Below are 15,217 nucleotides of genomic sequence, written 5' to 3'. Positions count from 1 at the left end.
GTGAAGGAACAGTGATACGTTCCCAGGACAGGATGGTGAGTGTCTAGGAAGGCAACTCTAAGGTGGCAGTGTGCTGGAGTGACTTGGCTGAGGATGCAGTTAGATTCCAAATCATTACCACTTTTGGTGTGAAAATATTCTTCATCACATTATCCCCTGCATCACCTACTCAAAATCTTAAATCTATGTCCCTTGGTCCCTGGGCCATCAGCCAATGGAGACAATTTCCCTTTGTCTACTTTGTGGGGTCACTTGGCGACACAATGGTTAGCACTGCTGCGTCACAGTGCCAGAGACCCGTGTTCGATACACTGCTTAGGTCACAGTCTGTGCAGAGTTTGCATGTTCTCCCTGTGCTTGCGTGGGTTTCCTCCGTGTGCTCTGGTTTCCTCCCACAGTCCAAAAGACAGGCTGGTTAGATGCATTGGCCATGCTAAATTCTTCCTCAGTATACTTGAACAGGCACTAGAGTGTGGTGACTCAGGGATTTTCACAGTAACTTCACTGCAATGTTAATGTAAGCCTACTTGTGATACCAATAGACATTTTATCTAAGCCTGTCATCATCTTGTACACCTATATCAAATCTTCCCCCACACCACCCTCAGTCTCCTTTGCTCTAAGGAGAGAACCCCAGCCTTTCCCACCTAAACCTACAACTAAAATCCCTATCCCTAGAACTGTTCAGGTAAACCTTCACTGCATCTTCTTCAGGACATCTTTCCTAAAGTGTGGTGATTATGAACATTTGGCATAACTTCCCTGCTTTTTTGTAATTAATGCCTTTATTTATGAAGCTCAAGATCTCACACCCTCTCAATTTTCCTTGACAATTTCAAAGCCTCCCATCTATTGACTGTGAATACTTCCTGCTGCCTCAAAAAAGCAGCCAGCACAATCAAGGATCCCATACACCCTGGACATTTTCTCTTCCACTTTCTTCCATCGGGAAAAATGATACAAAAGTCTGAGGTCACATACCAATTGACTCAAGAACAGCTTCTTCCCTGCTGCCATCAAACTTTCGAATGGACCTACCTTATACTAAGTTGATCTTTCTCACCACTGACAATGTTATGCTGGAGATTGTTGACAGCTTCACATATCCGAGCTTTAAAATCATCAACAATCTGTCACTTGGGTTGGAATTTGGGGTGGGAACCATAGCGGGTGAAATTGGAAAATCCCAATCTTAATGTTGAGACCAACACTATAAAAGCTGTGGCTATGATGTCCAAACTGAGAAAGAATGTGTGGAATAACACCAACCTGACAGGGAACTCCAAAGTGCAAGTTTCCCAAGCCTAAGTCTTCCGTGCACTTCTCCATAATAGTGAGGCTTGACAAACATAAGCAGAAAAGGCAGAATAGTTTCTACCTCTGCTGTCTCAGGCATATCCTCAGCATCTCATGGCAGAGCATGGTCACCATCTCAGAGGTCGCAACGTATGTTAATTCCATCAGCATGAACTCAATGTGAAACCAATGATGTCTGTGACATCTTGGCCGCGTTCATTAAATGGATGACGTCCATACGTCTAAAGACCTTCCGTATAGTGAATAGGCTACTGGGTTACAACCATCTGAGTATCCATTCCTTTTCTATAAAGACACTGCAAGTGAGAAATTAAGGTGTCAGATCGTGGCAAAACAACTGGGTGAGAGTCGCCAATGACCATGCTCACTGGAGGCTGACTGCTTGAAAGAGGCAAGCAGAACTGAAGCCCCAGACCTTCCGATCTGCAGATTGTATAGTCCAAACTGTGCATCGGGACCACATGGAATTCCCAACATGCTATCCTCCATGGGAAGTTTGAACTTCTAATGGACAATTCCCCTCTTGAAAGTCTCCAACTATGAAATGGAACTGTTCAAAGTGTCCAGTTTTAATATACTTACCTGAAAAATTCTGGAAAAAGAGACATGATGTTGAAGCTTTTGATCATGCGCTCATCAGAACAGATGCATAAGACTATCAATAGTAATGGGACCAACAAATTCTACTGCATGAAAGCTGGTGCTTATTGGTTGGCAAATGGACTCTGATCATTAGCGGTAATTCCATGAAGAATGCACAAGGGAACATTTAACCATTAAGCTTTTATAAACAGTCAGGCGAACATTGATTGGACAATGTATTGCCATGGGAAAGGAACCAGGGAAACTTTGCTATCCCCAAAATTTATGTTTTGTTGAATGTATGTTCATGCTCATTCTGATTACAAATAGGACAGGGACCTGCGTGTGAATATAAGTAGCATCTAGCACGTGTAAGTGAGTCACACTCCGAATCTAACTGATAACTTAAATTGGTTATCAATGTAATTCTTAGCACAATCAGTATTGTTAAGCAAGTGCTATCCAATGGTAGAATCATGTCTAATGTTGGGTACCATGTTGTCAGCTTTGCAAGCATCGTAGAATTCCTACAGTGCAGAAGGAGATCATTCAGCCCATTGAACCTGCATTGACAACAATCCCACCCAGGCCCCATCCGTATAATCCCACGTATTTAACCTGCTAACTCCCCTGATGCTAAGGGTCAATTTAGCATGGCCAACCAACTTAACCTGCACATTTTTAGATTGTGGGAGGAAACACACGCAGACACAGGGAGAAGTGTAAACTCCATATAGAGTTTGGAGACTAAGAATTCAAAGACTAAGGAAATTTGGCATGTAGCTACGACTCTCATCAACTTTTACAGAAGTACCATAGAAAACATTTTTTCCGGCTATATCACAGCTTGGTATGGCTCCTGCTCTGCCAAGACGGCAAAAAACTAAAAAGGTCGTGAATGTAGCCCAATCCATTACGCAAACCAACCTCCCACCCACTGACTGTGCCTACACTTCCCGCTGCTTCAGCAAAGCAGCCAGCATAATTAAGGACCCCAGACATTCTCTCTTCCACCTTCTTGCTTCGGGAAAATATAGTATATATATTGTAATATATATAAATGATTTGGAGGAAAATGTAACTGGATTGATTAGTAAGTTGGCACACAGCACAAAAGGTTGGTGGATTTGTGGATGGTGATGAGGACCATCAGAGGATACAGCAGGATATAGATCAGTTGGAGACTTGGGTGGAGAAATAGCAGATGGAGTTTAATCCAGACAAATGCGAGGTAATGCATTTTGGAAGGTCTAATACAGATAGGAAGTATACAGTAAATGGCAGAACCCTTAAGAGTATTGACAGGCAAAGGGATCTGGGTGTACAGGTATACAGGCCACTAAAAGTGGCAATGTGGGCGGAAAAGGTAGTCAAGAAGATGTACAACATGCTTGCCTTCATCAGCCGGGGTATTGAGTTTAAAAATTGGCAAGTCATGTTGCAGCTTTATAGAACCTCATTTAGGCCACACTTGGAATATAGTATTCAATTCTGGTCGCCACACTACCAGAAGGATGTGGAGGCTCTGGAGAGCGTACTGAAAAGATTTACCAGGATGTTGCCTGTATGGAGGGCATTAACTATGAGGAGAGGTTGAAGAAACTTGGTTTGTTCTCACTGGAGTGCCGGAGGTTAAGGGGAGACCTGATAGAAGTCTACAAGATTATAAGAGGCCTGGACAGAGTGGATAGTCAGAAGCTTTTTCCCAGGGTGGAAGAGTTAATTACCAGGGGACATAGGTTTAATGTGTGAGGGACAAGGGTTAAAGAAATGTATGAGGCAGATTTATTTACACAGAGAGTAGTGGGTGCCTGGAACTTGTTGCTGGGGAGGTAGTGAAAGCAGATACGGTATTGACTTTTAAGGGCATCTTGACAAGTACATGAATAGGGTGGGAATAGAGGAATATGGTCCGCAGAAGGGTAGGGGGTTTTCGTTAAGTCAGGCAGCATGTTCAGTGCAGGCTTGGAGGGCCGAAGGGCCTGTTCTTGTGTTGTAATTGTCTTTGTTCTCTTTGTTCTTTGAAAAAGATACAAAAGTCTGAGGTCCGCACCAATCGACTCAAGTTCAGCTTCTTTCCTGTAGCTGTCAGACTTTTGGATGGGCTTACCTTGCATTAAGCTGATCTTTCCCTCCACCCTAGTTATGACTGTAACACTACATTCTGTACTCTTTCATGTCCTGCTCTATGAACGATAAGTTTTGTCAAATCATTTACTGTGAGTTAGCAATGCTAACCACTGTACTACCAAGTGGTTTGGAAGGGTCAGTACAGTGATGTTACAAACAGCCAAAGGGATGTGCAGTTTGATACTGTCTGTCAGTCTTTAGGACAAGTGACACACACCTGGCTCCACACTGATATTCGTATGCCACATTATTTAGTTGTGTGATTGGCAGAACGTCTTTTTTGGCTTGACAGCATTTGTCCTGTTAGTGACAAATACCACTCATGTCGCTATTATATAGTCACATTGTGAAATAGCTTGCTTCACCTGTTAATCAGTTTTTTGAGACACCTTACCCTTCCAGGGTAATCAAATGCCCAGTTCTGACTTGAGGTGTCTTCCACATGGCCCAGCAACCTCCAGGCCTTCCTCCCCTTCCCGATCTTTTCCCGAGACCCCAATCACCACCCCACAAATGTCTAGACTTCCTCAACCTGTCCATCCCACTCCTTGAATCAATACTGGCCATTGAACTTTCTCCAGTTCCAGGCAGCTAATTGTAGTGCCTCTTCTGGCCACTTCAGCGCTGTTTCAGGAATGATTGGAGAGTTGCTGGCCAATTAGATTAGTGGGCAATTCCCCAAGGCGGGACTTTCTCCAGGTGACAGGCAGAACTTCCACCTTATGCTAATCAATGCTTGTCAGAGTCTGAAATAACATCAGGCCCGCTGGAGTTGGCGGAAAATCTTTTGATGGTTGGGGGGAGGTTATCATCCTGAAACTTGTTGGCATGGGATCCCCTTAATGTGCTAGGTGAAAAATCTGTCAGTGAGTTCTCTACTACTGTCCACTACAAACTTATCTTCATTAGTCAATATACACATTAAAATTCCTCCAGTTCCTTGCAATATAAAGATTGGCCTCATCAGCAATCTTATTAATAGGGTCTGAGCTACTGCTCACCATGCAAACTCCATGTTGAAATAAGGAGCATCAAAGACATCTTGCCAGATAATGGCTACCCTGATAAGATCATTTCTCTGTGTATCACACAAACTGTGAATGGGCCTAAGGCTCCCACTTCCAATCCTTCAAAAGGACAAGTCTGCTTCAGGTGACCCTGGAGGGATAAGGTGTCTAAAAAATTGGAGCAACAGGTGAAGCCAGCTGTTTCACACTGTTACCATACGGTAGCAACACAACTGGTATTCTTCACTAAACAGGATGGTGCTGTCAAGCCAGAAAGATGATCTGCCAGTCACAGATGAATAATGTGGTATGTGGTAGTGTGATGCCAAGCATCTCAAACACTGGTGGATTGTATCCAATGGCAGATCCCTTCAGTTGTTTGCAAGAGGCAAAGTACTGACTGTACCAAACCAGCCAGTGCTCACACAACTCAAAACACGGTGTCCAACAATAGATGTGATTCTGCGATTGGATAACACTCTCTTAACAATCCAGATTGTGCTAAGATTTACGATGACAACCAATTGAAGATATTCAGTGTGGCTCATTCACACATGCTGGAAGCTACAAATATTCACACACAGGATGCTGTCCTTTGCAGACAGAAGGAGCCTGTCCACACCTTGCACTTTTTTTTAAACTGAACACAAGGCTGGGAGACAGCCATTCCGTTGTTCATTCCCCATGGCAATGCTTTGACCAGAGTTGACCTACACTGTTTGAATTTAAACAAAAGCTTGGAAGTTATCTGTTCCCTGGTGCATTCTCCATGACAACACCTCAACCAAATCAGAGCCTACATGCCAAACAATCAGTACTCTCTCAGGAAAAGCTGGAAAATCTCAACTCTGACAAAGGGTCATTCAGACTCGAAATGTTGCCTCTATTATCTTTTCACAGATGCTGTCAGGCCTGCTGAGATCTTCAGCATTTTCTGTTTTTGTTTCAGATTCCAGCATCCGCAGTGTTTTGCTTTTATTATAATCAGTATTATTTTCTTGTATGGTATATAATTTTGTTGCTGTCATTACTATTGATATTCTCGCATAGCAGTCCTGATGAGTGCAAGACCAAAAGCTTCAAAAGCATGTCTCACTTTTCAGCAATACTAGAGTTTTATATTACCAAACAACTCTCACCTAAATAGCTATCCAGAAAATGTTCGGCAGAAAACGTCTAGTCTAATATTTGCTAGGTATCTATAGGACTGCCCCCCTCAATCACTTACCAGGTCTGACAGAATGTGCGGAGAGATAATAGAACCAACATTTCAAGTCTGGATGACCCTTTGTCAGAGTTGAGATTTTCCAGCATTTTCAGAGAGAGGGCTGATTGTTTGCCATGTAGGCTCTGATTGGTTGAGGTGTTGTCATGGAGAATGCACCAGGAAACAAATAACTGCCACTCTTTCTGTTTCCTGGCCAGCACTTGCCCAACGTTGCAGCAGTCTGGAGTGGCCAGCCTACCCCGAGCACCAGTCCCCTATGTGCAGTCTGACAGCCCTACACGGTCAAGGCCTGGCCAGATGCCTATAGGGCAGCCAACTGGCCAATCACCACTCGGGTGGGGAAATCCACGCTGATTTCTGAATGGAAATTCTCTCACAAAACAAGGCATTCTTGCTGGTTACTCAGGGCAACAGGTGAAGCTATCAGCCAAAAAACGCAAGTTGTATTTCAAAACTTTATCTGCTTCATTGCACAACCTGTATGCATGTCTTTGAAATGATCTTGAATCTCATCCTGTCACCCTTTCAATGCGGAATCCTTATTCAGTGTGTGACAGACGGAGGCCACTGTCTATTATTATAATGAATGATTTTCAAAAGTTGATACAAAAGTGTCAATCCCTCTCCTCCCCCCACCACAAAATAAGTGATAATCGGAGTAATTCTGACTGTGCAGTTGTGTAACATTGATTCAGCCAGCCATTTTGCATCCTTTCTGATCTGATCTCAATTGGGAATAAGTTAGAAACCATATGTTTAAAATGTTGCAGCAGAGGCACCAAACAGCAATAAAAAATTATCTGAAGTGTGAATCAATGCATTCTGTCTTTTTTCAAAATAAATTTTTAATTGCCCTTCCATGAAAATCTCCAGTGCAACTCTAGGGTGGCACAGTGGTTAGCACTTCTGCCTCAGCATACCAGGGCCCGGGTTCGATTCCTGGCTTGGGTCGCTGTCTGTGTGACATCTGCAAGTTCTTCTCATGTCTGCATGTTTCCTTGGGGTGCTCCAGTTTCCTCCCACAGTCCGAAAGATGTGCAGGTTAAGAGAATTGGCCATGCTTAATTCTTCCGCAGTGTCAAGGGGATTAGCAGGGTAAATATGTGGGGTTATGGGGATCGGGCCTGGTGGGATTGTTGTTGGTGCAGATTTGATGGGCCAAATGGCCTCCATCTGCCCTGCAGGGATTCTATGATGCTATGAGCTTGACATGTTCAGTCACTGTCAACTGTATAGATGACTTTCTGAAGGCGAATTAATATTTTTGCTCATAGGACCCTACATCTAAAGAGTATGCATATCATTATTTATAGCTTCCCTGTGCACACGTACCTGTGCTGTCGTCATACACCACGGTAACGGTTTTCCATTTGAAGAAATGTACCAAATCCAAGATGGCTTGACTGAGAGAGGAGAAGTCTGGATACAGGTTGACGTAGAAAGAGTCTCTGTTGTCTGACACTTGATGCTTCCACCGGGTCTGTATGTGGGGAACCCCAAGCGCATTGCAAATGGACTGCACCGCGTTAGCTGAAGAACTATGAGAAGGCCCAAAGATGGCTGCCACCCCAAGAGATAGTTGATCACAGGCTGAAGAGGAGATATATAATTCTGTCAATAATGAGAGGAGAGAAAGCCGATGTGCTAGCAGGAATTATTTGGGGTGGGGCAAGGGAGGGGGGGAATCAGGGGGGGGGGGTGGAATGGGGGGGAATGAGGGAAGAGAAATACATTCACTTTACCACATTACAAAGCAATTTTGTAAGGTCTGATTAGCTTTACATTATCTCGTTCAGAATCACTATTTGCCTGAGAGTTTAGTTTTCTTTTTACATAGTTGCTGACAAAAATTTCACCGACTATTGCGACATTGTGGGGCAAGCATAAATAATCTCATGCAACAAAGACTGCTTGGAGTACATTACCTTTTCTGGATGCTTCAAAACTGTCATAAATATTTATCCTTTGGATATCATATGTTAACGTTGTGTTTGGCAGCAGCGTTCTATTTCTGTTGATTGTATTTAAAGCAAACTTAAAAGCTAGTTCCTCTGCCCCAGATGGGGTTTTTTCCACAGACTCGAAAATACCTCCTGAAACAGAAAAGAAAGAATAAAGTGTTACACTGCGATCAGTAATACAGGTATAAGAATTAAGGGAATAACATCGAGACTCATCAGTTACACAAAATTATGGTGGCCCAGTGGTTAGCACTGCTGCCTCATAGCGCTAGGGACCTCAGTTCAATTCCCAGCTTGGGTCACTATCTGTGTGGAGTCTGTACGTTCTCCCCGTGTCTGCCTGGGTTTTCTCTGGGTACTCAGGTTTCCTCCCACAGTCCAAAAGAAGTGCTGGTTATGCTGGCCATGCTAAATTCTCCCTCAGTGTACCCAAACAGACGCCAGACAATGGCGACTAGGAGATTTTGGCAGTAACTTCATTGCAGTGTTAATGTAAGCCTACCTGTAATGCTAATAAATTACTAATAATAAAAAACAAGGAATGGGGCTCTTGGACAGGGACGATGATTGTACAAGACATCAGCAGAAGATAAATCGGCTAACAGGATGGCCAGAGCGATGGCAGTTGGGCTTATCATAGTTCAGAAACAAGAATTAATAAATTGTAAGATTCTAAAGAGAACTAAGGATCAAAACAAAGAAAGATTCAATATAAGAGCAAAGTATCAGCAGGACTTTAATGCGCAGATACACCAGTTAATAAAGGGTGCAGTGCACACAGGTAAGAATTAAAAAGGCAAACCAATTCTTTAGTTTTGTAACTAGACACGAAAATACAAGTTTTCAGGCAGCAATTTTGAACATATAAGATCTTTGATAATCCAATAATGAAAAGAGGGAATGCCGATGTGCTAGCCCCTGGGTATGGTTCTGAGAAGCCTATTATAGGAAACGTATGCAAGGAATGGAAAACATCCAGTGTAAGTCTACCTGAACATTCATGACTGCAATATAACCATTTATAAACTGGAAAAAAACAGCCAAGCATCGAAACAAAGTCATGTCCAGAAATTGGAATGGATTCAGGAAATAGATCCAAAGAAATAGGTCCAAAAATTATCCAGTAGCATAAAAGGATAAGCTAGTAACTAACCTACATGGAGGGATGAGTCCTTTAAGTTGCAACTCCTGCTGGAAGTTTTTTAAGGACATCATTTACAATCATAGAGTCATAGAGGTTTACAGCATGGAAACAGGCTCTTCGGCCCAATTTGTCCATGCCACCCAGTTTTGAGCACTGAGCTTGTCCCAATTGCTTACATTTGGTCCCTATCCCTCAATATCCATCTCACCCATGTAACTGTGTAAGTGCTTTTTAAAAGACAAAATTATACCCGCCTCTACTACTGCCTCTGGCAGCTCATTCCAGACACTCACCACCCTCTGAGTGAAAAGATTGCCACTCTGGGCCTTTTTAGATCTTTCCCCTCTCACCTTAAACCTATGCCCTCTTGTTTTAGACACCCCTACCTTTGGGAAAAGATGTTGACTTATCTGTGCCCTTCATTATTTTATAGACCTCTATAAGGTCACCCTTAAGCCTCTACACACAGGGGAAATAATCCCAATCTATCCAGCCTCTCCTTATAACTCAAACGTTTTCTTGATGAGCTTATGACATGGCAAGCCAAATGATTGGCACAGTGGTTAGCACTGCTGTCTCACAGTGCCAGAGCCCAGGTTCCATCCCCGGCTTGAGTCATTGTCAGTGTGGAGTCTGCACATTCTCTCCATGTCTGTGTGGTTTCCTCGGATGCTCCAGTTTCCTCCCACAAATTGAAAGATGTGCAAGCTAGGTGCATTGGCCATGCTAAATCCTCCCTCAGTGTACCCACACAGGTGCTAGAATGTGGCGACTAGGGGATTTTCACAGTGACTTCACTGCAGTGTTAATGTAAGCTTATTTGTGACACTAATAAATAAACTTAATTTTATTGATGGAGGAATCTGTTAATCGTTTCACTCTAATGCAATAACATTTCAACCCAAAATGCAGCTTGCTCTGCAGAATATCACAACGATAGATTCATCCAGAGGGAACCAATACAATTGTGAAATTAACTTAACAAATACGCCTGGGAGTATGAGCCTAAGCTGAACATCAACAGGACATCTTGGACTGGGTTAAAGTTTTCTGCTGCACAATGGCGGCCTTAGAAATAAAAAAAAGCTAGAGGGTGAATCTTACAAGTTCTGTGCTGAGGCTAACCTGGTCAGAGCACAGCTGAACACAGTTATCACTTGACTTAATACGGCCAATTCAGTGAGCCAGTCAGACTGGCTTAAAAAAAGAAAGCAGTGGGTCAGAGTGAAAGGTAATTTAGCGGCTGGGATTCTCCAGCCATTCACGTCCTGCTGCCGCTGCCAGTGAGGGCAGAAAACTTGGCGCTCAGCCAAATCCCCCTGCACCGCAGCAGGACCAGAGAGTCTCATTGGCATGAACGGCTGGAGAATTCCGCCTATTGAAATGAGATGCAAGTCCAAAGTGGTTTTCCACCAGAATCAGTGCAAGGACCATTGTAACTCAAAATGTATTTCAATGATTTGGATCTAGGAATGCATAACACATTACAGAAATTCCAAAGTGGGGGCACATAAGAACATAAGAACTAGGAGCAGGAGTAGGCCATCTGGTCCCTTGAGCTGCTCTGCCATTTAAGAAGATCATGGCTGATCATTTTGTGGACTCAGCTCCACTTACCCGCCCACTCACCATAATCCTTACTTCCTTTACTGTTCAAAAATTTATCCTTGCCTTAAAAACATTCAATGACGTAGCCTCAACTGCTTCACTAGGCAGGGAATTCCACAAATTCACAACCCTTTGTGTGAAGAAGTTCCTCCTCAACTCAGGCCTAAATCTGCTTCCCCTTATTTTGAGGCCATACCCCTTAGTTCTAGTTTCACCCGCCAGTGGAAACAACTTCCCTGCTTCTATCTTATCTATTCCCTTCATAATCTTATACATTTCTATCAGATTCTTCTGAATTCCAATGAGTATAGCCCCAGTCTACTCAGTCTCTCATTAAAAGCCAACACTCTCAACTCTGGAATCAACCTAGTGAATCTCCTCTGCACTCCCTCCAGTGCCAGTGTATCCTTTCTCAAGTAAGGAGACCAAAACTGTACACAGTACTCCAGGTGTGGCCTCACCAGCATCTTATACAGCTGCAACATAACCTCGCTGTTTTTAAACTCCATCCTTCTAGCAATGAAGGACAAAATTCCATTTGTCTTCTTAATTACCTGCTGCACCTGCAAACCAACTCCTTGAGATTCCTGCATTAGGTCTCCAAAGTCCCTCTACATAGCAACATGCCGCAAGTTCTTACCGTTTAAATAATAGTCCATTTTGCTGTTATTCCTACCAAAATGGATGACCTGACATTTACTAACATTGTACTACATCTGCCAGACCCTTGCCCACTCACTTAGGGTATATATAAGTGGATATAACTATAACTTGGATATAACTAGGATATAACTAACAATGAGGAAGAATGCAATGTAATATGAAAAGGCAGTCGAAAACTTGCAGCCATGGGCAGTTAAGTCACAACAGAACTTTCACATAGACAAATGTGAGATGATGCTTTTTAGATGCTTTTTATATCTTACCAAATCAGAACCTGAATGGGCTAGAAGTGCAAAAGAGAGCTAAAGGTATATTTAGATGAACAAGTTATTAAAAACAGGATTGCAGGTTAGCAATATAATTAAAATGCAAACAAAGCACTGGGATTTATTTCTAATGTATTGAATCCAGAAGTAATGAAATTTATTAAACTTGCATAGGACCCTAGTCAAGCTATACTTGGAGTATTTAGTGCACAGTTGGGGTTTCCAGACCATAAAACAGATATTACTGGAAAAGTACGATTTACAAGGATGGTACCAGAACTGAAGAATGATGCTATTGGGAAAAAGTAAACAGTCATTTTTTTTTAGAAAAGAGATAACTGAGACCTGATTGAGGTCTTCAAACTAATTGGGTTTATCAGCCATGATGTGGAAAGAGCTTTTCTCTCTGTGGAAGAATCCAAAAGTGGGAGTCATAAATACAAAATATTAACTGAAATAAATCAATTTGGAAATAAGGAGAAAGTTACCTACTCAGATAATGGTTAGAATGTGGAAATAACCTGAAGTGATTGAACATATAGCCACAACACTTTTGAAAGGAAACAAGACAAGTACATGAGAGAAAAGGGAATAGGAAGATGTGTACAAGGCTATAAGAGTCATAGACAGAGGGGATAAGGAGCAGCCAATTCTCTTAATTGCAAGCTCAGTTAAGAGGGGATATAGGTTCAAAGTGAGGGGCAGGAGTTTTAGGGGGATTTGATTAGGGAAAATCTTTTTAACCCAGAGGGTGGTGACAGTCTGGAATGTGCTGCCTGGGAGGGTGGTGGAGACGGGTTGCCTTACATCCTTTAAAAAGTATCTGGATGAGCACCTGGCACGCCATAACATTCAAGGATATGGACAAAATGCTGGCAAATGGGATTAGGTGGCAGTTCAGGTGTTTTAATGTATTGGTGCGCACTTGATGGGCTGAATGGTCTCTTCTGCTTTATGTGATTGTATGATTCTGAGATATCCTGAAAGGCAGAGAGATGGGAGGAAACTCACTGAGGATATGGACATCAGTACAGACTAGCTAATCTAAATGGTCCATTTTTGTGTAATTCCATACTTGGAGCCAACCCTGGCAAAACTTACCCCAACCGTGTCACCAGACAAGAGTTGATAATGACTGCAACTTGACAGGAACTCCCCAGATCTTGTTTTCACAATCAGTTTTATTAAACTTCTTCTTGCCAATAACCAGCAACAAAGCCAAATGTTGAATAAAGCAGTGATCTCTGAAGGCACTTAATGTGTCATAAATTTCTGGTAATGAGCCGTCATCTGTCATTTGGCCTAGCTATCTGCGTTTAGTACAAAAAGCTCAAACCGACACCTTAACTCTTTAGCAGTACAATTAAGGATGCCCAGGGGCTGGTATAAAACCAAATTTCATCAGCTGCCAACATGTGAATAATATGGTGTTTGACTTGTTCCTTCTGGTACATTGGGATGCATTTGTATCACTTTTCTAAAGGACTGTCAGAATAAATCTATCCAACTGTACAGAAAGCTAAAATAGCGTTTCAAGGTTTCAGAAGCAAAATACTACAAATGGTAGAAACCTGAGACGAAAAGAAAACATAATGGAAACAATCAGCAGGTTGGACAGCAACTGTGAAGAGAAACAGAGTTAGGTTTCAGGTTAATGATCTTTCATCAGAACTGAATGTTTTGCTGAAAAGGCCATTAAACATGAAATGTTGGCCAAATCTTCACCATGATAGAAAGGTGAACATTTTGGCGAACATGATGTGGTGATGCCGACATTGGACTAAGGTGGCACAGTAATGAGAGGCACCCAGGTTGTTAGGATTGTTAAGAAGGCATACGTTGCGTTAGCTTCTATTGGTAGAGGCATTGAGTTTCGGAGCCATGAGGTCATATTGCAGCTGTACAAAACCCGGGTGTGGCCACATTTGGAGTATTGCATATAGTTCTGGTCGCTGCATTATAGGAAGGGTGTGGAAGCATTGGAAAGAACGCAGAGGAGATTTACCAGGATGTTGCCTAGTATGGTGGGAAGGTCTTATGTGGAAAGGCTGAGGGAATTTAGGCTGTTTTCGTTAGAGAGAAGAAGGTTAATAGGTGACTTAATAGAGGCATATAAGATGATCAGAGGATTAGATAGATGGACAGTGGACAGATGGATAGATGGACAGCCTTTTTTCTCAGATGGAGGTGGCTAGCACAAGGGGACTTAGCTTTAAAGTGAGTGGTGATAGATGTAGAACAGATGTCAGAGGTAGGTTTTTTACTCAGAGTAGTAAGGGCGTGGAATGCCCTGCCTGCAACAGTATTGGACTTGCCAACATTAAGGGCATTTAAATGGTCATTGGATAAACATATTGATGATATTGGAATAGTGGAGGTTAGGTGGACTTTAGATTGATTTCACAGGTTGGCGCAACATCGAGGGCCGGAGGTCCTGTACTGCGTTACGTTCTATGTAAGCAGTCTCACAATACCAGGTTAAAGTCCAACAGGTAAATTTGGAATCATGAGCTTTTGGAGTGCTGGTCCTTCATCAGGTGAGTCTTTTTCAAGCATACCCCAACCTCACCTGATGAAGGAGCAAATAAATCTGTTGGATTTTAACCCGGTGTTGTGAGAAAATAGCAGAAAGGCCTGAAAATCCTAAATTGCATCACCAGACAAGGCATTTCCTACTTTCACACGGAGGTGGAGCATATTTTGCACATGCATAATTTCCAGAGGCAGCTGGCTATTTAAATCATCAGCTGCCTCCACGAGATTATGATACCATCCTCAATTCTGAACTTGCCTGTCTTCCATCAAGTAGTGTCCCATTTCATCTAAGCGCAGACCTCTGAATTGGATTGTGTTCTTTTGTGCTGAGGCTTTGATTTGCCTTGTAAACACCATTGATAATGAAACTGGGCTAAAGGCAATGGCAGACAACTCAATGCATTAGCATTGGCTGTCTTAGTCCTGACCCGGTGCTCTAGGAGGTATTTATAAGCCACCAGTAACAAGATACAACGCTGTATCTAGACAGAGACAATGAGGGGTGGGGCGGGGGCAGTATTGCCTTGCCTTCTTTAAAATGCCCCAGCAATGACTTGTGATGATTTGTCTACCGAAGACATATTGGAATTTTTTAACAATAAAGGCAACTTGCCAACCCCTCTTTCTGGTCTGGGAATACCTCCACTCAGCATCCAGATGTACACTCAATAAGCTTTTCTGTTCCATCTCTCCAATTGTGTGCCAGTCTTGCCCCAATCCCATAAGGGGAGTCTTCACATGTCAAGATAAGGTCCATTTTGGTGTCAAAATGGGCC

The 15,217-nt window shown here is 42.7% G+C and overlaps 1 protein-coding gene across 1 annotated transcript in view; it reads right to left on the bottom strand.

Annotated features, from left to right (window-relative positions):
* Positions 1-15,217, bottom strand: part of LOC145345151 (glutamate receptor ionotropic, kainate 2) — a 442,001-nt gene that overhangs the window by 259,706 nt on the left and 167,078 nt on the right. The window contains exons 2-3 of the mRNA XM_080192821.1: positions 8,190-8,357; positions 7,597-7,854 (exon numbers count right to left, since the gene is read on the bottom strand). Coding sequence (XP_080048947.1) covers positions 7,597-7,854; positions 8,190-8,357 — 426 coding nt within the window. The remainder of the gene's footprint in view (positions 1-7,596; positions 7,855-8,189; positions 8,358-15,217) is intronic.

The sequence above is a fragment of the Carcharhinus amblyrhynchos genome, chromosome 7 (assembly GCF_965287045.1).
Source record: "Carcharhinus amblyrhynchos chromosome 7, sCarAmb.v2.hapA, whole genome shotgun sequence".
In the NCBI taxonomy this organism is placed as follows: domain Eukaryota; kingdom Metazoa; phylum Chordata; class Chondrichthyes; order Carcharhiniformes; family Carcharhinidae; genus Carcharhinus; species Carcharhinus amblyrhynchos.
This window is presented reverse-complemented; position numbering and strand designations above follow the sequence as displayed.